The 22,353-nt window shown below is 51.4% G+C and overlaps 9 protein-coding genes across 9 annotated transcripts; 3 read left to right on the forward strand and 6 right to left on the reverse strand.

Annotated features, from left to right (window-relative positions):
* Positions 1 to 624: 624 nt before the first annotated feature.
* On the reverse strand, positions 625 to 2,277 carry PENARI_c041G09790 (uncharacterized protein; the record flags this gene model as incomplete). Its single annotated transcript, XM_022637136.1, has 3 exons — positions 625 to 868; positions 919 to 1,994; positions 2,053 to 2,277. 3 exons carry the CDS (start codon positions 2,275 to 2,277, stop codon positions 625 to 627), a joined length of 1,545 nt encoding a protein of 514 aa, XP_022483050.1.
* A 103-nt stretch (positions 2,278 to 2,380) lies between these two features.
* Positions 2,381 to 5,288, forward strand: PENARI_c041G04504 (MutS family protein MSH4; the record flags this gene model as incomplete). The annotated part of the gene is made up of 6 exons (XM_022637113.1): positions 2,381 to 2,869; positions 2,919 to 3,278; positions 3,325 to 3,474; positions 3,523 to 3,642; positions 3,694 to 3,781; positions 3,829 to 5,288. 6 exons carry the CDS (start codon positions 2,381 to 2,383, stop codon positions 5,286 to 5,288), a joined length of 2,667 nt encoding a protein of 888 aa, XP_022483049.1.
* Positions 5,289 to 5,788: 500 nt separating this feature from the next.
* Positions 5,789 to 8,257, reverse strand: PENARI_c041G10241 (E3 ubiquitin-protein ligase HEL2; the record flags this gene model as incomplete). The annotated part of the gene is made up of 3 exons (XM_022637138.1): positions 5,789 to 7,448; positions 7,508 to 7,746; positions 7,832 to 8,257. The coding sequence occupies 3 exons, from the start codon at positions 8,255 to 8,257 to the stop codon at positions 5,789 to 5,791; spliced, it is 2,325 nt and encodes a 774-aa protein (XP_022483035.1).
* Positions 8,258 to 8,943: 686 nt separating this feature from the next.
* Positions 8,944 to 9,954, reverse strand: PENARI_c041G04492 (SWIB/MDM2 domain protein; the record flags this gene model as incomplete). Its single annotated transcript, XM_022637112.1, has 4 exons — positions 8,944 to 9,129; positions 9,181 to 9,231; positions 9,287 to 9,739; positions 9,829 to 9,954. 4 exons carry the CDS (start codon positions 9,952 to 9,954, stop codon positions 8,944 to 8,946), a joined length of 816 nt encoding a protein of 271 aa, XP_022483001.1.
* Positions 9,955 to 10,558: 604 nt separating this feature from the next.
* Positions 10,559 to 12,949, forward strand: EifCb (translation initiation factor eIF3 core subunit b; the record flags this gene model as incomplete). Its single annotated transcript, XM_022637127.1, has 4 exons — positions 10,559 to 10,631; positions 10,685 to 10,877; positions 10,935 to 12,468; positions 12,521 to 12,949. 4 exons carry the CDS (start codon positions 10,559 to 10,561, stop codon positions 12,947 to 12,949), a joined length of 2,229 nt encoding a protein of 742 aa, XP_022483010.1.
* Positions 12,950 to 13,228: 279 nt separating this feature from the next.
* Positions 13,229 to 14,244, reverse strand: PENARI_c041G00892 (putative extracellular SCP domain protein Pry1; the record flags this gene model as incomplete). Its single annotated transcript, XM_022637096.1, has 2 exons — positions 13,229 to 13,864; positions 13,936 to 14,244. 2 exons carry the CDS (start codon positions 14,242 to 14,244, stop codon positions 13,229 to 13,231), a joined length of 945 nt encoding a protein of 314 aa, XP_022483018.1.
* Positions 14,245 to 14,946: 702 nt separating this feature from the next.
* PENARI_c041G08667 (uncharacterized protein) lies at positions 14,947 to 17,718 on the reverse strand (the record flags this gene model as incomplete). Its single annotated transcript, XM_022637132.1, has 3 exons — positions 14,947 to 15,217; positions 15,269 to 17,549; positions 17,607 to 17,718. The coding sequence occupies 3 exons, from the start codon at positions 17,716 to 17,718 to the stop codon at positions 14,947 to 14,949; spliced, it is 2,664 nt and encodes an 887-aa protein (XP_022483041.1).
* A 1,122-nt stretch (positions 17,719 to 18,840) lies between these two features.
* PENARI_c041G02325 (ubiquinol--cytochrome-c reductase catalytic subunit CYT1) lies at positions 18,841 to 20,129 on the forward strand (the record flags this gene model as incomplete). The annotated part of the gene is made up of 5 exons (XM_022637102.1): positions 18,841 to 18,909; positions 19,009 to 19,160; positions 19,277 to 19,339; positions 19,405 to 19,802; positions 19,861 to 20,129. 5 exons carry the CDS (start codon positions 18,841 to 18,843, stop codon positions 20,127 to 20,129), a joined length of 951 nt encoding a protein of 316 aa, XP_022483002.1.
* Positions 20,130 to 20,586: 457 nt separating this feature from the next.
* Positions 20,587 to 21,864, reverse strand: PENARI_c041G05812 (uncharacterized protein; the record flags this gene model as incomplete). Its single annotated transcript, XM_022637115.1, has 1 exon — positions 20,587 to 21,864. The coding sequence occupies one exon, from the start codon at positions 21,862 to 21,864 to the stop codon at positions 20,587 to 20,589; it is 1,278 nt and encodes a 425-aa protein (XP_022483026.1).
* Positions 21,865 to 22,353: the final 489 nt, after the last annotated feature.

A 22,353-nucleotide genomic window follows, 5' to 3' on the forward strand; every position in this document is an offset into this window, starting at 1 on the left:
GGTAGGTTGAATGCTGATCATGAGCTTCATGCTTTGGCGAAGCGGGCATTTAATGCCTGGAGATGCCTGAGCAAGCCATGAATCTCAACACAGTTGACTTGGCCCAATCATGGTAGTCGAAGCATTCCAACTTGAATGTACTTCTACGTAGAGCAGTCCAGGGATCAAACATATTCGTTAAGCGCTGAATATATAAAAGACGTCCTTTATAACCTTCTGCCCCAGGCAGTGGTAGGACAGGGTTCATTAAACACAAAGTAACTAGTTCTACTTTATCAGCATCTAACTTCTATACTTATCCACCTCGCAGAATCTAGATCGAGCCAAAAGCAAGCCTGTCAGACTACAATGGTCTGATCTGCCCGTGGGTCACAGATGTCTTGCATTTAGGCAAGTATGCGTCGCCGATCCGAAGACACCATGGGGGCTTCGGGGGATGTGAAGCAAACTTCACGGAAAGCATCGCCTTTCTAGTTCGGAGTGCTCCCCTGACTCGAGGTATGTTTGACTGTTGGCATCTGCGCGTTGGTAGCCTCGGTATAACTCGAGCAGGACAGACATTTTCCATCCAATCTAGATGGAGTGTGGAAAACGGTTAGGCAGGTTGATGTCAAGCGACTAAATCTAGTTTCTCCAGATCTTGATCGCCTTATCTTTACCTCCACTGCCGATCTTCTGTCCATCCGGACTCCAGTCAACAGCAAAGACCTCGTCCTTGTGACCAGGCAGATCCATCGCCAGCTTGCCGGTACGTACGTTCCAGATCTTAAGGGTGGTATCCTTGGACGACGAAACCAGCATGCGCGAGTCTGCTGAGAAACAGCACTGGTAGACGGCTCCCACGTGGCCGCGGAAGGTGTTGATGAACCTAGATTGGTTAGCCATACATCAAATATATCCTAGATTGGAGACACTCACTTTCCATCACGACCGTTCCATAGCTTGACGTGGTTGTCGAATCCAGCCGAGGCAATGTAGGCCATGTCTGGGGAGAAGGTAACGTGGTTTACCTCCTTCTGGTGACCCAGCATCCGAGCGACGGGCTTGTTAGAAGAAGATGGCTCCCACAGATACATGGTGAAGTCATCACTGGCCGACACCAGGCGCTCGACAATCTTGTTGTTCACTGTTGCCGCCTCCTCGAATCTCTTCCGGGCTGCCGCGACCTTCTCAGCCTCGGTCGCGGGAACCTTGCCAGTGTGGTCGTGGTACGCAGTGCGGAGAGCAAAGTCAGTTGACAGCGCAAGGTGGTTGACACGGTGAGCATGCGCGGACAGAGTCTGGAGAAGGGTTCCATCCTTGGGGTTCCAGATCTTGATAGTCTTATCGTGGGACGCAGTGTAGATCTTGCCAGTACCACCCCACTTCACGCAAGTAACAGACGACTTGTGGCCAGTAAGCACATGATCAATGACTCTTGAGACGACATCCCACACCCGCACAGTCGAGTCCTTAGACGCAGACGCCAGACGCGGTCGCCCAGACTCTTGCACGTGGTACGGCTCCCACGCCAAATTGGTGATCCACTTCGCATGGCCTTTGAGCGGGCCACCGAGCGCCTGACCCTTCTTCGAGTCCCAGAAACGAACGGTGTTGTCCATGCTACCGGTCGCGATCATCGCGCCGTTCGGCGAGTATGCGACGGCCAGCACCCAGCTGGTGTGGCCCTTAAGGGTATGTAGCGGGACTCCCATATCGCAGTCCCAAATACGGGCAGTTGAATCTCCGCTGCCGGAAACCATGGTGGAGGATGAGACTGGGGAGAAGGATGTGGCTAAGATGGCTTCGCCGTGCCCCGCGATGGAGGCGGCACATCGTGAGACCGCTCTGACACGGAAGACGGCTTGGGGTGTGAAGTATAGGGAGACGGTATCTTCGGTTGTCTTGATTCCGGGCTGGAGGAGTGAGTGGTAGACGTCGGAGAGAATGTCGATTGTCTCGCCTTCTTTTTCGGACTGGTGGGTGAACCGATATGGTACTCGGCCTTCGTCATCCTAGAAATTCTGTCAGAAACAAACCAATTGCGACCGGAATGCCATTTTCATTTCTTACATTTCCTTGTAATGTGTTCAACAGAGTCTCGAGGTTCTTCACGTTCGCATCGGCGACTGGGACGGAAACCGCAGGCCCGGTAGCATTTCCGGTTGCTTGGTCGTAGAATTGCACACGAACACTGCCCAAGTCGGACGGAATACCCTGAATCTCTTGCTGCTCACGAGCCTTCTCAGCCTGAGCAACCTTTTGGCGCTTGCTGGGCGGAGGATAGAGAGTGGCCATTTTGTCGTTTGGGTTTTGCTGAGGAGAGAAATTTTGAGGGAAAATATCTTTTATCTTATCGCGTAACTTATCGCTTCTCCACTTCAACTACTCCAGCTTCACCATGTCGGTCTATTCGGACTCACGGCTGTCGCTGGATTCTTTTGCTCCAACTTCCAGAGCTGGTAGCAGACGTCCAGGGGCAGGAAGACCAACTACCACAACCACCAGCGTTGCTTCCCAGGACCTCATCTGCGCCGTCAGTGAATCGCGGGGCGTCTCATCGACTGTTGGTCTCGCATTTGTCAATCTTGCGACAGCTGAAGCAGTTCTCTGTCAGATATGTGATAGTCAAACCTATGTCAATACAATTATCAAGATCGGTGTTTTCGAACCCAGCGAGATCCTTTTCATGAACACTGCCAAAGAGTCCAAGCTTCGATATATCATCCAAGAAAACTTACCCGACCCAATCTTCACTTTCCTAGACCGCCGATGCTGGTCTGAGAAGACGGGCCATGAGTATGTGGACCGATTGGCCTTTCCAGAAGATGTCAATTCGCTCAAGGTGACCCTGGGTGGGAACTATTTCGCAGCGTGCTGCTTTGCCGCAGTAGGACTGCTCCCATGCTACCTGAGGGAGCTACTAATGTAGAACCTAGGTTCTTAAGTATGTCGAGATTGAACTCCAGCGGTCCTTCACATTGCATTCACTACGCATCCGATTCGAACCATCCCAGGGGTCGATGACTATTGACTTGGCGACTATCGTGTCCCTCGAGCTCATCCAGAACCTGCAGAATGCGAAATCGCGAGAAAGCTTGTATGGGCTGTTGAATGAGACACTAACACCTATGGGGGCAAGGCTGCTCCGAGCTAGCATTTTGCAACCTTCAACTGAACGAGTCAAACTGACAGCCAGGTACAACGCCGTGGAAGATTTGTCGACCAAAGAAGATATGTTTGTCTCTGTGAGACAGGCTCTCAAGGGTTTCATCGATGCAGACAAAGTTTTGACTGCGGTAGGTTCCGAACTCCATGTCTGGGATAGGGGTTGACAGAATCAAGATCATCCTGGTTCCCACCAAGCGGACAATCCAATACGTCGAACAGTCTGTCAACTATGTTATCATGCTCAAAACTTATGTTTCGGCAATCAAGAACATCTTTCAAGCGCTTGCAACAGCACAGAGCGATTTATTGCTTACCATACGCGAAGTATTACAATATTTCTGATGGTGTTGAGCTCTCGCTAACGTCTTTTAGTTGTGCGCCCCTGAGGGACATCGTGCGATTGAGGAGCTCATGGAAACAACGTTGAATGATCATGTCACTTACCAAACGAAGCCACTTGATCTGAGAAACCAGCGCATTTACTGTGTCAAGGTCAAACCTCATGTGGATTTGGAATGGCTCCACGCAGCTGACATTCTCTAGGCCGGTGTCAATAGTCTCCTCGACGTAGCCAGACAGACCTACAAGGAGGCAAATGCAGATGCCACCGAGCTCATCAAGAACTTGTCAGGTAACTTGAAGATGTGTCAGTTCATGGACCGTCCTAACAAAACGCAGACAACTGTGACATTGTTCTGGATTTGAAGTATGACACGGCCCGTCAATACTACATCTGCATCCCTGCGGCAGAGCCTGGTCCCCTACCCGATGTCTTCATCAACGTTTATCGCAAGCGAAATCGCATTGAGTGCCAGACACTGGACTTGGTCAAACTCAACCAGAAGATCACTGATGCCCACAGTGAAGTGATTAACATGAGCGAGCGCACGATTCAGGATCTCCTACGCGACATTTGCGACCAAGTGTCCGGACTCTTCCGAGTCAGCGAAGCAATAGCAATGCTAGACATGCTAGCATCATTTGCCCAACTGGCAACCAGCCACGAATACATCAGACCAGAGCTAACAGACACCCTCGCCATCAAAGCAGGACGTCACCCAATCCGAGAACAGATTCATCCAAGCAAATTCATACCGAATGACGCATATGCAACCCCACAAACCCGTTTCCAGATCGTCACAGGCTGCAACATGGGCGGCAAATCCACTTACATCCGTTTTCTAGCTCTAACGACAATCATGGCCCAGATTGGTTGTTTCGTACCCGCGCAATACGCCTCATTCCCAATCTCCCACCGACTCTTCGCCCGCGTCGCAACTTCAGACGATCTAGACGCAAATGTCTCCACATTCGCAGCAGAGATGCGTGAAATGGCATTTATCCTGCGAAACATCCAGCCGCGAAGCATGGTAATAATCGACGAACTAGGCAGAGGAACCAGCACGACAGACGGACTCGCCATCGCAGTCGCCATATCTGAAGCCCTGATCTCAAGCAATGCCCTAGTCTGGTTCGCCACACACTTCCACGATCTGGCACAGATCCTCGCCGACCGCAGCGGTGTCATAAATCTCCATCTAGCAGCGGACATCGCCCCTGGTGCCACCAAAATGACTATGCAGTATCGTATCGCCGAAGGCCCCTTCCCAGATCGTCGATACGGTCTCGTCCTAGCTAAGCTCACTGACCTCCCACCTGCTGTTCTGGAGAAAGCACAGTCCGTCTCAGAGGCGGTAGATCAGCTCGCCCTGCGCCGAAATAGTTCATCGCGTGCTGTGGCCATTGCCCAGAAACGGAAATTGCTTCTTTCACTGTGGGAACAGCTGTTTCTTGCTCGTAATGGCACTATGAACGATGGCGCTCTTCGCTCTGTGCTGATCAAACTTCAAGATGATTTTGTCATGCACATGGCTGTTATTAACCAAGAGATGGGGCTGTACCCTGATAACGAAAGTGTGGCTGATGCTGATGCTCTTGCTGAGCATGTTTCCGATGTTTCGGCTCATACCGGTCAAGCCCAGGTGTCAGGCTTCAGTGAAGATCGCGATGAAACGGAGGATACTCATGCCTCTGAACCCATTGTTATCGATTCTGGGTCTGAAATTTGTTCCGAGTCTGATCCTGTCACTGACAATGACAATGATAGTGTCGTGCTTGTTTCAACGCACTTCAGTTAGTTTCTATAGTGAGTTGATCAACCCCCTATGTATTCCCATTTTGTAGATCTTACTCTTGTACTTTATAATGACCGATAAAGGTGGAAATGGTTTATGGAAGTGTGTTTTGATTCTCATATATCATAGAGTAAACATCAATGAGCTTATCACATACGTACCTCTCTTTGAATCAATTGCAACGTATAGATATACGATCAAGACTAAGGAGGCGTACTATCTTTGTGTGGTGGATGAATATGGAAACATCTAAACCAAAGTACTTCAAAGAGCAGGAAAGCCTGCTCCTTTGCCACAAGTATAATACTTTAACACATAAAAGAAACAAAAATTATTTCTATACAAAATTGTATCTGCAGTCGCTAGGTACAACAAGAAAAAAAACCCCAACAAATCTTTTGACATGAGATATGTACGCTTACAAATTGCGCTCTCACAATACCATCATCGCTGAGACATATCAGAGCAAAGCCATATGTCTCTTTGAAAGAAATTGATGCGACTTAACCAAAATGGAACAAGGTCTGCTTTCCCTTGTTCTTCTTGCCCTTCTTGCCGCCGGCACTTGACTCCTGATCAAGGTTAGGTTCAGCGGGAGAGGCAGTGCCAGAGCTGTTGGCCGAGCCCCATGCGTTCGGGGCGGGACCGCGGTTGTCGTTCCAGCGGACTGTGCCACGGGTCTTGCCGGCCATGAGGACGTTTGGCTTTGCTGCAGGTGGGAGAGATGGGAAGGCATCACCACGAGGAGCAGGAGCAGAAACAGGAGCACGGCTGGAAGAGGGTGTAGTGGAGGACGAGCGACTGATCGGACTCGGCATGGCAGGACGTGAGAATGAAGGCGCGGGTGCGGCTGCAGCCCAGGGGGTAGCTGAAGATGCCTGGGAGCGGCGAGAAGAGGACCCAGCCGCGGCGGAAAGAGGGGGGAAGGGGTTGGAGGGAGCGGTTGGGAGGGCACCGCTGCGGCCCACGGCGGAGCGGGAGGATTGGGCGGTGGATGACTTCAGGCGCAGGACTCGCTTGCCGCCAGTGTTGACGGTGGCCGGTGACATGCCAGGGAGAAGACCGCCAGGACCTGGAAGAGCCGGATAGTCCTCGTTAATGGCGCGCCAGTCGTTCCAGGCTCGAAGGAGCCCGGAGCGCTTGGACTCATCCTCGTAAATATCGGCTAGTTCCTTGATGAGTTTGCCAAGCTCTGTGCTGGATGTGTCAAACAATGAAAAGAACGCATCGATAAGCTCCGTTGCTGAAATGGAAGAAGAACGGTAGTTTGAGACTCTTTGACGGAACTCGCCCATCTTGGTAGCATCGTTGCGGAGTAGGTTGGAGGCACGCTCAATCACGGCCCCGTGGCGCAGGCGGCGCGTTTCATCCAGTGACCCGGCCGGCGCTGGGGTAGCAGAGATGTTGAGGCTTTCAATTTGGGCAGTAGGGAGAGGAGTAGAGCGTGACGCAGGAGGAGCTTGCACGGGAGTCGCAGCAGCGGATCGCTCAGGTGCACGCACAGGCTGAGTATCCTCCCGGGTGAGCTGACCACCAAAGTTTCGGGTTGAAACGGATTGTGAGCTTTGGATGGCCATTTGGCGTTGGTATGCAATTTCAGCCCTGGTCATTGGCTGAGCACTGGAAGCAGGCAATGGCTCAGCATTGGGGTCACGGCCTCGGCCAGCACCACGGCGTTGACGCCCCTGCTGGTAAGGAGTGCGCATGTTGTCAAACTCAGCCAAATCAACCATTCTAGCATCTCGTCGAACGTCCTTGGATAGTCCATTGGGATGTGCCTCGAGTTGGTGACCCTTCAGGTCCATCTGAGACTCGAATACAACAAACTTCTTTTCCAGGCATTCTTGATCCAAGCAGATGAAATGATCCTTTTGGAAATGATGCTCAAGTGCGTTGTAGTCGACGTAGTATTGTTGTTGGCGGTGGGAAGAGCGTCGGTCACAAATATGGCAACGTTCGTGCTTGTCACGACAATGAGTGTAAAGCTCGTCGTCGCCGTAGAATCGCTGACGACAGAAACCACACTCGGGATGTCCCTTGAAGCCACTCTGGTCTATTGCACCTGGCTTGTCGTCGCCGGACTTCTCGTGCTTACGCAATTCGGCCGGCGTGAACAATTCATGCTCATGAGTAAACACCTTCTTGTTCCGGGTACAAAGGTCACTGTCCCACATGATTAGCTGCAGATTCGAGATTTGGATCGTCTTGCGAGGTTAACGTACCACATCGCCTTGCCATGCTTGTTCTTTACGTGCCGGTGAAGGTCTGGCCAGCCCAGACAAGCCACATCGCAGTCCTCGTCGGGGCAGTTATACCGCAACAAGAGCACGGTATCTTCAAAGATCTCGTCCTTCTCATATTGAATACCTAGGTTTTCGTCTGTCCGGGCAAAGTCCTTCTTCTGGAACTCCTCGAACCTCCGTGCCGGATCATCTGTAAAGATCACGAAATTTGATTCGGTCTGTTATATGAATCAGTATATGAACAGCAGGTTCAAAGACTCGCTGCATATTCGCCCTGGAACCTTGCTTTTGGAGTGACCATACCCGACAATGAGCGCAAGCCTTGTTCTTGTAAAGTGCCCGCAGTCGAAGCGCACAGATGTGACAGGTCCGATGGTTGCAAGGCGAGACGGAGGTATGTTCGACGGGAGAGGCGCAAATAAAGCAAATTTCTCCATCGTCTGCATCGTCGGTGGCTGCGACGACCGGTTTCTTTGCCTTTATCGTGGCTTTTGATGTGGATTGCGTGTCATGATTATGCGCCTGGTCGGCGTTGTGATTTTGTCGGTCACGTCCACTTTCAGCGGCGCCACGACCACTGCCACGAGTGCGAGGCTTGGGGGTTCTCCCTGTGCCATCGCCATTCCGTTGTGAGTCTCGGCCGGAGGAAGCTGCCCCTCCGCGGCCACGGCGACGACCGCCGCGGCCATGGCTGGACGACTCTGAGGGAGTGGGCTGGTTGTCGGCCATTGCGGAGACGGGGACCGGGGTAAAAGTCACGACTGAAGCTGCGGATTGGCGTCAATTGCGCTGTAGCTGGAGAGCTCGACGTTGTGAACCGTGGTGGGGGTAAGAGTTGGAAAAAAGTGATGTCGCTGACTGATCCCGCATGCCGCATTGGATGAGGCATCCTACGCTCACTCCTGCTGGTCCATATAAACTGAGTCGCGTCGCTCCGACTAAGTGGAAACAATAAAAATCAATATAGATAAACATGGCTATGCTCATACCAGTGTCACGCTTTCGCCCAGGCATATATTGTACTGGCCAACAACACCCTTTTTCTGGCTGGCTTCGCAACTCCCAAATTTATAGAGCTTCACTTCATACCCAATCGGGGGTTAATATAAGATACATCTTAAGGATGCAAATCTATGGGGCTAAGGATCAATGACCGAGGGCGAGGACCCTCGAGACTATAAATTCATCTGTGAAAAGCTACACCGACACCCGCTGGAGAGCACAGTCAAGTCAAATAACATAAATGGCGACTGAAAATTGCTAAAATATTGCTAAAANAAAAAAAAAAAAAAAAAGGATTCGCGCCAGCATCCACATGCATTGCAAAAAGAATGATAAACCAAGGAGAATCGTTATGAGACAGGACTTGGGTTGGAGCCTGTTCTTCCATGATCAAAGTCATCTCTCACAAGTGACTATTCGTCGGGATTGTACAGATTCTGGTTCAGAATTTTGGTCATGGTAAACATATGGACTCGGTCCTGTTTGAAGACAGCACGCATGGCATCATCGCATCGAATTTGGCGACGGTCACTGGGATCTTGGAGCTCGTTCTCACGAATGTACTGCCAGACCTTTTTGACGGTTTGCGGCCGCGAAAGCTGAGTTTATATTAGCAAGGCAAGCATAACGGAAAGATCGGCTTAACACACTGTGATTTCTCCCAGAAGCGCAGAGAGAGGTTCGGAAAGGTTCAAGGGTTTCTATGGGTGTGTCAGTACTGCCGGGTAGCGCTAGAAAGATGAGGCCGATACATACATGGAATCCAGTATTCCGGTTTACTTCCTTCTTCTCCTTGGTCTCTGAGCCTGAGCCAATATCTGAATCATCCTCTGCCCTGACCCGGGTTGATGTCTTTGCCTTCTTGGTCTTCTTCTTAGGAGCAGCCGCCCGTCGTGAGTTTCCTCCCCGAGTTGGTCGCGCGCGCGAGTTCTCCTCAGCTTGGAGCCTTGCTGCGAACATCGCATCCGCATCAACATCATCGGATTTGTGTTTCTTAGCTGGCGGCGATGCGCTGGCGGGCTCGGAAGTGACGTCGCTGGAAGCTTGGCGCTTCACGGAGGAGGACGAAGGAGGCGGGGATGGCACTGCAGCAGAAGCTGAATCGCCATCGCGCTGGCCATTGCTTGTAGTAGTTTCCTCGGGCGACCCGACACCATTCTGCTCGGCGAATCGGTCGAACCGTTCCATGATGAGCTGCTTGATCTCCGTCTTTGCAGATGTTAGTAACACTGCTTTACCACAAATCGCCAACAACACAAAAGACACCTTGGCGTAACATATCACGGCGATTGACCGACCTTCTGCGGAGTGAGATCATAGCCGACGGCTTCCTGGAGACCTTTGCGAATCCGCTTCTCAGAGATGGTGTTGAGATCACTCTCGGCCAAGATCGTGTCAATAATTTCGGTATATTTGTCGCGCATTTCGGATGATACTATTGCGCATATTGACGGGTCAGTTCGGAGGTCCTTCGAAGAATCGGTAGTTGGCACCGGGGCAACGCCGAGGCCGTTAACTTACACGGCATCTTGTAGTGGATCACGAAGATAATATGGCAGGTAGAAATGTAAACTGTGAGAGCCGCGGCGTGCAATTGAGAGCTTCACTAAATGCGTAGGACAATATGGTGGTCGAGGGAGAGCTGTTGCCGATCGGAGTTGTCAGGTGGGCTATACTCGAGTCGCACTGGCGCTTAGGACCAGCGGGGCATTGAATCATACCAACACAAATGAAAGCCAAAATAGACGGTAGGGAAAAATATCTTATAGAGGCAGTGCACGAAGATATGGTCAAACAAAGAGAGAGCAATATTAGAGGAGCGCAAACAGCTTCAAGTAGAGCACTATCATGATGCCCAGGTGATCCCGGGGAAGTGACTAAGCATGCGCTGACTCAGAGCTGAGTCAGGCATGGAGCCCGGCTCGCACAAAGAATTGGCCGCCCGCCAGATTTGTGCTGCCCGAAAATCCATCAGGACGGATTCCACCGAGCTTTTCCTGGACTATAGACGCCTCCGGTACACCCAGCATGGCGCCCAGTTTCGATACACTGTCCGAGCAGGACCTCCACGAGGAAGAGGAGGAGGAGATTGATTTCTCCGGTGAGTGCAAGATTTCTTTGTGTTTGTGTGCCCCTCTCTAATGCGTCCTCTAGATCTCAAGGCGCAATATGAAGTGAAGGTCGAGGAGGGTCTGGACACATTTATTATCATCGATGGCCTCCCAGTAGTCCCCGAGGACAGCCGACAGAAACTCGTCAAGTTCCTTTTGAGAAAACTCAACTCCGTCGGCAACACCTCCGAAGATGCCGTGTTCATGCCCGTCAACGACAAGAAGATGACCGAAGGGTGTGTATTGGATAACATCTACGATTAGGAAGACATTTGGTTAATCTCTGGAAATAGGTTCGCCTTTGTCGAATACGAGACCCCCGAGCAGGCAGTGGCTGCCGTCAAGCAACTCCACGGCGTTCCCCTCGATAAGAAGCACACTCTGGCCGTGAACAAGTTGATGGATATTGAGCGCTATGGTCGCGAAGGTCGCATCGATGAGGAGTACCAGCCCCCCGTTATGGAACCTTTCAAGGAGAAGGAGCACCTGCGCTCGTGGATGGGAGATCCCAACGCCCGTGATCAGTTTGCCCTGTACCGCAACGACAAGGTTGGTGTGTTCTGGAACAACAAGTCCAACCCACCAGAGAACGTTGTCGATCGCCTTAACTGGACCCAACTTTTCGTCCAATGGTCCCCTAAGGGAACCTTCCTTGCCTCCGTCCACCCCCAAGGAGTCCAACTTTGGGGTGGTGCCTCCTTCTCCAAGCAAAAGCAGTTCCCTCACCCTTACGTTCAGTTGATCGAGTTCTCGCCACTTGAGGGCTACTTGACGACGTGGTCCGCACGCCCCATTCAGGTCGAAGAAGGCCACCCTCTACTGACCTACGAGGAGGATGGAAAGAACATCATTGTCTGGGATATCGAAACTGGCAAGCCTCTCCGTTCGTTTGTCTCGCACGACTTGGCCGCCCCTGCCGCCGTTGAGGGCGATGTTGCCCCCAAGAAGAAGGTCCAGTGGCCCGCGTTCAAGTGGTCCGCCGACGAGAAGTACGTTGCACGTATGCTCCAGGGCCAGTCCATCTCCATCTACGAACTCCCCAACATGAATCTCCTCGGCCGCACATCTGTGAAGATCGAGGGTGTTATGGACTTTGAGTGGTCCCCTGCCACCGTCAGCCGCGAGGGTATCAAGCAGTACGAACAATTGATGTGCTTCTGGACTCCTGAGATCGGCAGCAATCCCGCTCGTGTTGGTATGATGAGCGTTCCCTCCAAGGAGGTTGTCCGTACCCGTAACCTGTTCAATGTTTCCGACGTCAAGCTTCACTGGCAATCCCAGGGTGCCTACGTCTGTGTCAAGGTCGACCGTCACTCCAAGTCAAAGAAGTCCATGGCTACTAACTTGGAGATTTTCCGTGTTCGCGAGAAGGGTGTTCCCGTGGAGGTTGTTGACAGTCTGAAAGATACCGTTATTAACTTCGCCTGGGAGCCCAATGGATCCCGATTCGTTGTCATCACAAACGGCGAGGCAGCAGCTGGTGCTGCCGTCCTCCCCAAGACTTCTGTCTCATTCTTCGCCCCCGAGAAGAAGGGCCACCCCGGTGGTAACTTCAAGCTGGTACGGACTATCGAGAAGAAGACCAGCAACGGTATCTACTGGTCACCCAAGGGCCGTTTCGTTATCGTCGCCACCGTCCACTCCCAGACCAACTTCGATCTTGACTTCTGGGATATGGACTTCGAGGGTGAGAAGGTTGAGGCCGAGAAGGACCTCGCCGCCAACCTTCAGCTCATGAAGACCGTCGAGCACTACGGTGTTACCGACATTGACTGGGACTCCACTGGTCGTTACGTCGTCTCCAGCGCCAGTGTCTGGACTCACTCGGTAAGATCTATCTGCTCACATTATCTAAACTATCATACTAACTATATGATAGATGGAGAACGGCTGGAACATGCACACCTTCTCCGGTACCACCCTCTCAGAGAACCCCACCGAGAAGTTCAAGCAGTTCAGCTGGCGCCCGCGCCCCCCCACTCTCCTCAGCAAGGAGGAGCAGAAGCAAGTGCGCAAGAACCTCCGCGAGTACTCAAAGGAGTTCGACGAAGAGGACAAGTACGCCGTCGACATCGCCAACACCGCCGTTGTCGAGACCCGCAAGCGCGTGCTCAACGAGTGGGTCGCCTGGCTCCGTCGCGAGAAGGAGCTCATGGCCGAGGAGAAGGAGGCCTTTGGATTCCCCGAGGATGCCGACTCACCCAAGGCCGCCCGCGACGCTCCCCCGGTTGTCGAGGACCAGGGCGAGACCGTGGTCGAGGAGATGGTGGAAGAGATTATCGAAGAGACCGAGGAGGTCATTGGTTAATGAATCCGTCTTTTCAAATCTCGCAAATAATGTGTTTCCTTTTGTTCCTCTTTTTCCCCTGTTTCGCTGCTGGCGTTTCGCTGTGCCTGAACCCAGCCTTCTGTCCCCTTGTGTTTCTTTTAGGTTCCCTGGGCAAGCCCAGTGAGGATCGGGACATTCCAAAATTCAATAGATCGAGCGGTGCGCCTCCCGATGAAATGTGCAATGTGGATAAGCATGAGAGATGGCTACGAAACCAGTTCTTAGCAAAGTTCATTGTATTTCCTTCAACATATGTTCTCATGTATAAAGCCCCATTCCAATCCCCAGAGTCCCCAAGGCAACAAGCATCATCCCCAGCTTCGAGTCAAGTCCATACCTGATCCCTCCACCAGTCGGTTGATTCTGACTCCTAACAGTAGTAGAAGTAGCCGCATTCTCCGACGGAGACGTCCCAGCCGCGCTAGTCGTCGTCGAAGACGACGACGTAGAAGTAGACGAAGTCCTATCCCTCACCTGAGGCAAAACATTCTTCTTAAAATAAGAATCATGCGCCCCAACCACATTGCCAGCGGGCATATACTCGCAAACAACATACCACCCCTGAGCGCGCGCATCTCCCTTTCCTTCTCCACGAGGTGCAACCCTCATCCCAACAACGCCGTCCTCATCCGACTCTCCAGTCTCATTGCCATTTCCATCGCCAAAATCGACGTTGACATCAACATCCCGCTTGTCATGCGTATACCCACAGTTCACAGCTGCACACCCTACCTGCGTGGTCGCCTTCCACACAAGCTGTGTGAAATGCCCCGTTTCCTCTGTGAACCCGGTTGGTTTACCAAAGTTATACATGGCTCCTTCGTCGCCCCAGGCGATGACAGCTGCGGAGGCATTTGCATAGCCGTAGGCTAGATTCTCGCCATAGGGACTACGCTGCGATATAAGATTAGCATGGTACTCATTTACATTATTGTACTCTGGGGGTGGGGGTTAGGATAACGCACCGAATGCTTCCATATACAAGCATCCGCCCATTTCTTCGAATACTCAGCTAGAGTATCATTCCACGAGAGTGGCTTTGCATCGTGCGTGGCGCGGTATTCATTCGTCACTTCCAGCACTGTATCCTTGAACTCGCTGAGGGAGGTGTAGGAGGCTGCTGTTGGTGCTGTTGGTGTGGCGTGTGTTGTCTCTGTTGCTAGGACTGTTACCCAGACTGTTTCTTGGGATTTTGTGATTGGTATTGAGAGGAGAGTGAGTAGTGGGAGGATGGACAGCCATCGGGTTGGAGTGAAGGGCTTCGGTTGGGACATTGCTGTGGTGAGGGTATTGGCCTTGCCCTTGGGACCTTGAGGTATTGTATTTGAAGTTGAGGATTGCTATCGCATGCTTTTGGATAGATGGGATAGAAAGAATGCTGCAGATCTGTGATCTGGATCTGAGTCTGGGGTTGGCGTCTTAAGCTGTGACGAAGCGCCGTGAATGGGAAACAATAATTGTCTTTCTTATTGTCTTGGGCGTCGTTCAATTGTTGGGGCTCTAGTGAGACTTCAATGACGAATTGTTCGGCATATGTCAGAACCGTGGATATCTAGACGTCGTCAGGTACATCTTCTCGGAGGATCGGACTGCGTACCTGCAACTGCGATCTGCGGTCGGGAAATAAATCTGGAGTGGCTTTTGAAGTCATTTCTACTTATGAGTGTCTGATGCAACCTGACCGAGTGACTGGATCGGAAAGTCTGGATGTCGTTTCAGGTGCAGCGCGATGTTCCAGCAGCCGCCGTGGTTGACGTCAGATGTTACTTAGGGCTGCAGATTGTCCAAAAGCAGCCAACTTGACTTATTTGACTCTTTTGTTGAATATTTAATTACTTAATTGTCTAACCTTGTTATATTGTTCGAATATAAAACTGTAAACTTGAAGCAACGCATTCGAAGTAAATATATTCATGTAAGCTACGCCAACATGCACGAATACGCTATGCAATCCCCTGGGTATCGTATGAATCCATCTACATCACATTGCACCCAATGCCATACATGGCTCGTTCCACATCCCTCTTGACCTGATACCAATCGGCCCGGCGCTCCGCAAATTCATAAACCTCCTCCACGCGCCAGATTCCATGGAACCGCTCAGCATCAGCGATGAGAGTGGCCAGTTCTTTGGCGTGACCTGGATCAACCAGGTAAATCTGTACAAGTTCACGGAACGCCGTGAAATAGAGCAGGAGCTCATTGTTTTTCAGTGTCTGGATATACTTGAAGTAGTGGTTCATGTCGCTAAACCCGGTTAGCTTAATTATTGACGTAAAAGAGAGAGGCGGCACATACCTGATCAGCTTCAGTGAGCCCTCTACACTGATGCGCTGTCGCTTGAGGTGTTTACAAAGAGCTGTAAAGAGGCGGAGTCCGACTTCTTGGTTGAACACGTCTAGTGTGCTCTTGTCGGTGCTTCCCACGAGCATCTGCGTATGCGATGATACTACGTCTACTACTGCCGCAGCGACTTCACTGATGCCGACGTCCATGGTCTGTCGGTGTGGGTCGGCGGAAACACCGGGATTGAAATCGGTGGCTAGTTGCCTTGTTGCCAAGATGTAGTCCACTTCTTCCATGAGGACGTCAATACCCTTGTTCAGGCCAGCCGCGACCCGTTCGTCGAGCATCTGTTCGAACTTCTTCTTCTCTTTTACGGCTGGATCTAAGAAGTCATTTCGATCGGTGAGTCTGGTGCCGATCAACTCCTGCTCGTAGAATACATCCATCATCTGCAAGATGAGGTCACCGACGTTGACCAGCTCCAAGAATGTCACGAGAGGCTCGACTCCGGATTGGTCTCGTTCCCCTTGTTCGCGGGGTCGGTAGTTGGAGAGATGGCTGACCGCTTTGTCGAAGCCGACGATGACGTGTCGGTGTCCCAAGATGCGGAGCAAATTCACAAAGATTGCCTGGCACTGTCGCTTAGCTGCCACTCCAAACTCGCCGCCAAGCCGTACAAATTGAGCGGCTCTTTCTAGGCTTGATTTGGCCGAATGAACAAGGCCAAGAGCAATTTCAATGCTGAACAATGAGCGGATACCCTCCATTTTTGACTTCATGATAGCCGCCTTGGCTGCCAGTTCTGTGGTAGGGACTTCTTCGACAACCACCGGGGCGGGTGATGATATCGTCGAGAACCGATTTGGACTCTTCGGCGCCACAGGGCTGTCACTGTTTTCTGTGTCGGGTTTCGGCTCTTCGTTTGTTTTGGCGCTCGAGAAACTAGGCAGAATATTGACAGGCATCATGATCACTTTCTTGAAAGAAGTGAGGAAATCTCGTTTATCGGCCTGACGGTTGATGTTCGACATCAAAAAGGACTCGGTTGATGCCGCTTGTTCAGAGAGCTGCCGGTCCCATTCGGAGACTGTGGCCTCGCAGTTTTTCTTGAAATAATCCAGCTCTTCTGCCAGATACAGATCAATATGCGGCTCATAAATCTTGATCACGACATTATCAAGAAATTCATCAAACTTGGTTTCGGAGCTTCTTGTAGGAAGCAAAGCTTCAGAGAGGTTCATGCACTGAACGAATGTCATTGATATCGCAGTCAGATATGACTCGATACTGACACGGTGCAACTCGTCGAAGATGGCTGTGAGGAAAGGATAAAGCACATCTTGTCCGACCTTTTCCATGAAGGCTGATGTCACATCCAACGATGGGGGGAAGACGCGGTTCATTATGGATATCTGCTCGTTGAAAGCAACACTGAGGCGTGTGAAGAAAGCCTGCGTGTGCTCTATTTTGATATGACCAGACAATCCATCAATGCAGTCAGAGACGCTTCCAAGCTCGGACTTTCGGGTCATCAAGTGATTATGGTGGATGAAGAGGTCCACGGCAGATTGTCCTCCATTGAGTGTCCACAAGATGTGGGCATATTTTCGCATGTTCCCATCAATGTCGTCTGTTTCATATCCTTGGCGGAACTCATTCAAGGCGGCAGTCTCAAACATGGACATTGTACCCTGCAGACTTTCCAGCCTCTCATCCCATCCTTCTGTCATATCGCATTTAGAAAATGCCAGTAATTGCGCTAGAATCTGCGCTTGGGCCTGGGGATCTCTATATTTGGTGAAAACCAGGTTATCAGACGACGGCCCACGCCGTGCAATGTCTTCGTAGAAAGGCGACAATGCAGCATGAATCTTGCCGTATTCCTGACGAGCCTCACCCCGAATTGACCTGGCCTGCTTTAGCACTGTCAGGGTAGGATCATCCATCAGGCCTTCCAACATGTCAGTCTGCGACGTCGTATTTACCAACTCAATCTTATCAAATCCATCAGACAGGCTGTTCATATTGCTGACATCGTCTTCAATGATAATCGCAGGTATCGTTCCGTTGCCCCCACCCTCTTCTTGCTGCTCGACGACTTGCCTGTTAGCGACTGTTCCAAAGACACGCTCAGCATGTTTTCTGGCGTCGACTTCGTCCCAGCATCCGATTCGTTTCAGTTTGTGTACCCAGCGGGTGTCATCATACGCCATCTCGTGCATAAGCTTGCAGGACCGTGCTGCGCGGATCAAATCGACGGGACCGACGTGGTCAAGAATAGAAGACACGATTTCTGTTTGTTCTGTCATCAGCATTTGTATCGCCAATGTCATGTCCTCATCTCACGTACCTGCCGGAAGAGCAGCTCGGGAGATGTCTTCCATTGAGGCCATGCGTAGCGAGGCCAGCACATCTCTGCGCGGCGGACCCGCCGCGCTTGGTCCTTTCTTTCCACCTGGCATCTTGTGTTCTTGGTATCTTCATTGGGAAAAGAGTGTGCTCTTGGGGTGGCCCAGAATTTGGGGCCTGGGCTTCGGGCCAACTATCCCGTGGGGTTGTTTTGAGACAATCGGTCTCAGTAAATAAACACAAAACCGTTGGAGCAGGTGCTTAGGCTTCAAGTAGACATATCCGTGTCTACTAACTCGGATCTTCTGCAATCAGAAACATTCCAGAGCTGCACGGTCTCCGCAGTCAGGGTCCAACGCCGCCGCCTCTCTGGGCAGAACATACACCGCCTCTCCGTGGGATGGTTGAATGCGTGCATCTGCTGGATCCGAGTAAGCTATTTAGCCTGGTTGACTAAAGGCCAAAAGAACCTCAATCATACTATATCTAGTTGTGACAGTAGAGCTTTGGTGCTAAAAACAAACAAAAAAAAGTCATGGCTGTGTTAGTCTCAAGATATAACTTATATATTTACACCAGGTTAGACTAAATTATAGTGTGGCCAAGTACCCATTCTTTTGTACAGCTAGCTTATTTTGTGACACAGAAATGGAAATACTATACTAAAGCTTCTAAATTATTGAAAAAGAATATATATAGTGCAATTGCAATTATAGAATAGTATTGCGTGCGCTTCAGGAACATCCCGGGATATCACTAAAGTTCCAAGGAACACAGAACCCGTCGATATATCAGCTAGAGCTATAGTATAACTAGACAGAAAACACATTGCAGAGCCTCTAGCATGTCATGTTTCTGTATAAAACTTGCGGGTTTAGCTTTGTATAGCATCCCGGTAGCACCCGAAGCACAAATTGACACAGAATCAACACGGCTATGTAACAGAGAATCCAATCAGCTAGAATATAATCTAAATAGACAACTCTATACAATTCAATCGAAGTATGAAAGTGTCAATTTCGATGTTCCGAGAGTCGGTTTTCTAGCGCCGGCGTGGACCAATCAGAGTGACCGGGTAATCATCAAGTTCAAGTTTCTTCGACTTCGACCTCAACCTCCAAAGAGCACCTCTCTCCTGTTCATCCCCCTCCCCTCCCCACCCACCCCTCTCTCGCTTTGGCGATACAGCACCTATTCCCATCCATTCTCAATTGCTTGGAGGGTTAAACTTCGTCATGCTGGGACGTTCGATTCTGCGCGTGTCCAACCGGACCACCGCACGCCAGTCCCTCGGGAAGACCACGGTACGACCTCACCAACCCATTGGCCTTCCTGGAAGAGGACAATTGCTCCTTCGACGTTAAATTGGCCCTTCGATGCCTTCCGTTGCTAATATTCGACAGCGTGCCGCTTCCACCGCCGCCGGCGAGGCCGCCTCCCCCTTCTCCCTCACACTCACTGCTTCCCTCGCAACTGCCGCGGCTGCCGGTTCCGCAGCATGGTACTTCCATCTCTATGGCCAGGAGGCCTTCGCCTCGACACCCGCTGAGGAGGGGTGAGTGATTCCATTCATCAGGAGGATCGCCGTATTTGTGGTTCCGGCGCACCGATCCGAGAATTGTGCGATCAGGCCGGCAACAACAGTTGAAGCTAACGATTGTGTCTTTCTAGTCTCCATGCCACTCAGTACCCTTGGGTGCACGAGCGCTTCAACAAGACTTTCGATCACGCCGCGTGAGTGACCTCTCCTTATGTCACATTTTTGCTCTCATCGCACACCCTACTAACACCAACCAAAGTCTCCGCCGTGGTTTCCAGGTCTACCGTGAAGTTTGCGCCTCCTGCCACTCCCTTACCCGTGTCCCCTGGCGCTCTATGGTCGGTACCATGCACACCGTCGACGAGATGAAGGCCATGGCCGAAGACAACGAGTACGACACCGAGCCCAATGACCAGGGCGAGATCGAAAAGCGCCCCGGAAAGCTGTCTGACTACATCCCCGCCCCCTACCCCAACGAGGAGGCCGCCCGTGCCGCCAACGGTGGTGCTCTTCCTCCCGACCTCAGCTTGATCACCAAGGGCCGTCACGGTGGCTGCAACTACATCTTCAGCTTGCTCACTGGTTACCCCGATGAGGCTCCCGCTGGTGCCTCCGTCGCCGAGGGCATGAACTTCAACCCCTACTTCCCCGGTACCGGTATGTGACGAATCAATGCGCTCGTGCTGTTTGGCGTTTCTGACTCAGTGTTCAATAGGTATTGCTATGGCCCGTGTTCTCTTCGACGGTGTCGTCGAGTACGAGGATGGCACCCCCGCCACCACCTCCCAGATGGCCAAGGACGTTGTCGAGTTCCTCAACTGGGCCGCCGAGCCCGAGATGGACGACCGCAAGAAGATGGGTGTCAAGGCCGTCGCCCTCCTGACTGGTCTGTTCGCCATTAGCGTCTGGGTCAAGCGCTACAAGTGGGCCCCTCTCAAGACCAGAAAGATCGTGTACAGCCCTCCCATCGGCCCCCGCCGCTAAATGTCGGACCCTTTTTGAGTGGGAAAACGTGAGGTTGACGAGGCCGTGTACGACTTGGGGAATTACCATACCACAATCCCTTTGGTACGGGAGTCTCGGAGAGGCCTCTCGTTTTCTTCATATTTGTGTCTATCTATTGGTTGCTGTCTGTTTTGTTAGAACGCTCCCCGAACACCTGTATCTGTATCCTAGATATATTCTTTTTTTCATTTCCTTTCGAAAACTGTGTGCTTCGAGGAGTCATCTGAATTTAATTTCCTTTGTGATTATGATGGATGAATGATTGTGAAGCTCCTAGATTCGTGCTATCATTTCGATATAGTATAGTAAGTTCTGCTTTGCAATGGGACCAGTCTTGTATAGTGAGTAGTTCTTTCAGATTGATCTACAAGAACTTTATATGCAAGTATCTACCTCGGCACTCTCCAATTGGACCTACCAAAAATCCCAATTGACTTCACCAAGCAGGGATATCATCCAGAGTCCGTTCACCATCCCCAAAGACTTTAGCAAAGAAACAATCATAGCTATTCCACATCCCCGAAGAGAGAACATTGGACAGAGCAACGAGCCATTGCGGACTCCGACCATCAGAACCCGCAAAGATCTTCGACAAAGCCAGAGACAAAAGAACCCACGGCAACCACAGCGCAAGAAAGATCCCCTTCCCAATCTTCTGCCGCGTAGTTGTAATCCGATAGGTCCGAATCTGAGTAAGATACTCCCGGTACGTTTCAGGCAGATCATGTTCCTCCGCCCCAGTCTTAATCAACCCAAGATACCGAGCGGATGGCTGCGCATAATCAGGATCAGGCCGGAAATGCAGACACACCGTATACCACCACGACAACTTCGGACCATGAGATAGAAGCGACGGGTCCCCGCTCTTCAATGACTGCATTTTCAAACGCGCATCATCAGCAGCAGGCGAGAGAAGCGTGCGCGCCTTGAACGCCGTTGTACTCGGCTGATTTGGGACTGGGTCTGAGGGATCGTAGTCCTCGGGGAAAGGGTAGCAGTCGATAATGCCGTCGCGGTATCCACGCCCACCTCCCTCGGTAGCAATGATTTTCGCATAATCCGCCAATGTGACCTCATACACAACTCCAACGAGGGGTTTGTACCACCGCCGCTTATGATATCCGGCGCCATTGACCTCGACTTCCAGTGTACGACCCATCAGCGCGGCTTTCTCGGATAAGTATTCACTATCCGAAACGTCTGTCTCGTCATCCTCCAATGGGATATCGAAGTCGTGGGTTGGAGGGGTAGATGGGTCACGGTATTGTGTACCTGCGAAGCAGGGTTCTGCATATGGTATACCCGGTAGATCGAACGTGAGTCGCAGTTCTGGGACGAAGACACCCATCTGCGAGAGAGGGTTGATACCGCGGACACCGCGGAAGGTCTTGGATGCTAGATTTGAGCCGTAGGCTAGGTAGAGGACCGTTTCTTCCTTGGCAATTGTATCTGGCACGCCGACGCCGTGCTCGGTGATCTTCTCTGCGAGTCCCTCATCTTGGTCGAGGGAGGCGGCGATGCTAGATGCTCTGCGGCGCTCAATGGGTATACCGGGGATGGGGGAGGTATTGGACCTGTAATTTGGATCTGTGGGCCCGGAGATGGCGCCTGGAAGAAGGGCCCGTAGGCGGGTTAGGGGTGCGATTGCGCTAAATCGGCAGCGTGAGGAGCGCACCGCTTCGTCTGCTTGGAGTGGTAGTTGGTGGCGTGTCATTTTGATGGGATATATCGCAATATTGGGCCTGTGACTGGGCTGTATTTTGATCCCAGTAGGTCAGTCAGGGGTTAGCGAGGAAACCTGCATGGCTTATAAAGCTCGATTTCGTCCTTCGTTTTGATCCGCGTTCGCCCATCCCCACGATCCGTAAGTACCGATTGTGGCGATTATTAATCGCGGAGGGCGGAGAAATTGGACGGATTTCGGAACTTCTGTCTTCCGAGGAATTGATGTTTTGGATTGCAGGATTTGGGAGAAGATGAATGTTAGATGTTAAAGAGATGCAGTGGAGATGATATTCCTGGCTCCAAACCTGGGGAAGCTCCAAGTGGCTTGTGCCAGAGCACGCCACCTTCCCCATTTGTCTTGGCTGATAAGAACTAAATTATCTTGAAGGAACAAACCGAGTAACATAATTGAACTGCAGTTATTCATATTTTACTATTATACTATCGAATGTTGAGAAAGCATCATGTGATGGTGCCA

The sequence above is a fragment of the Penicillium arizonense genome (assembly GCF_001773325.1).
Source record: "Penicillium arizonense strain CBS 141311 chromosome Unknown PENARI_contig041, whole genome shotgun sequence".
Classification (NCBI taxonomy): domain Eukaryota; kingdom Fungi; phylum Ascomycota; class Eurotiomycetes; order Eurotiales; family Aspergillaceae; genus Penicillium; species Penicillium arizonense.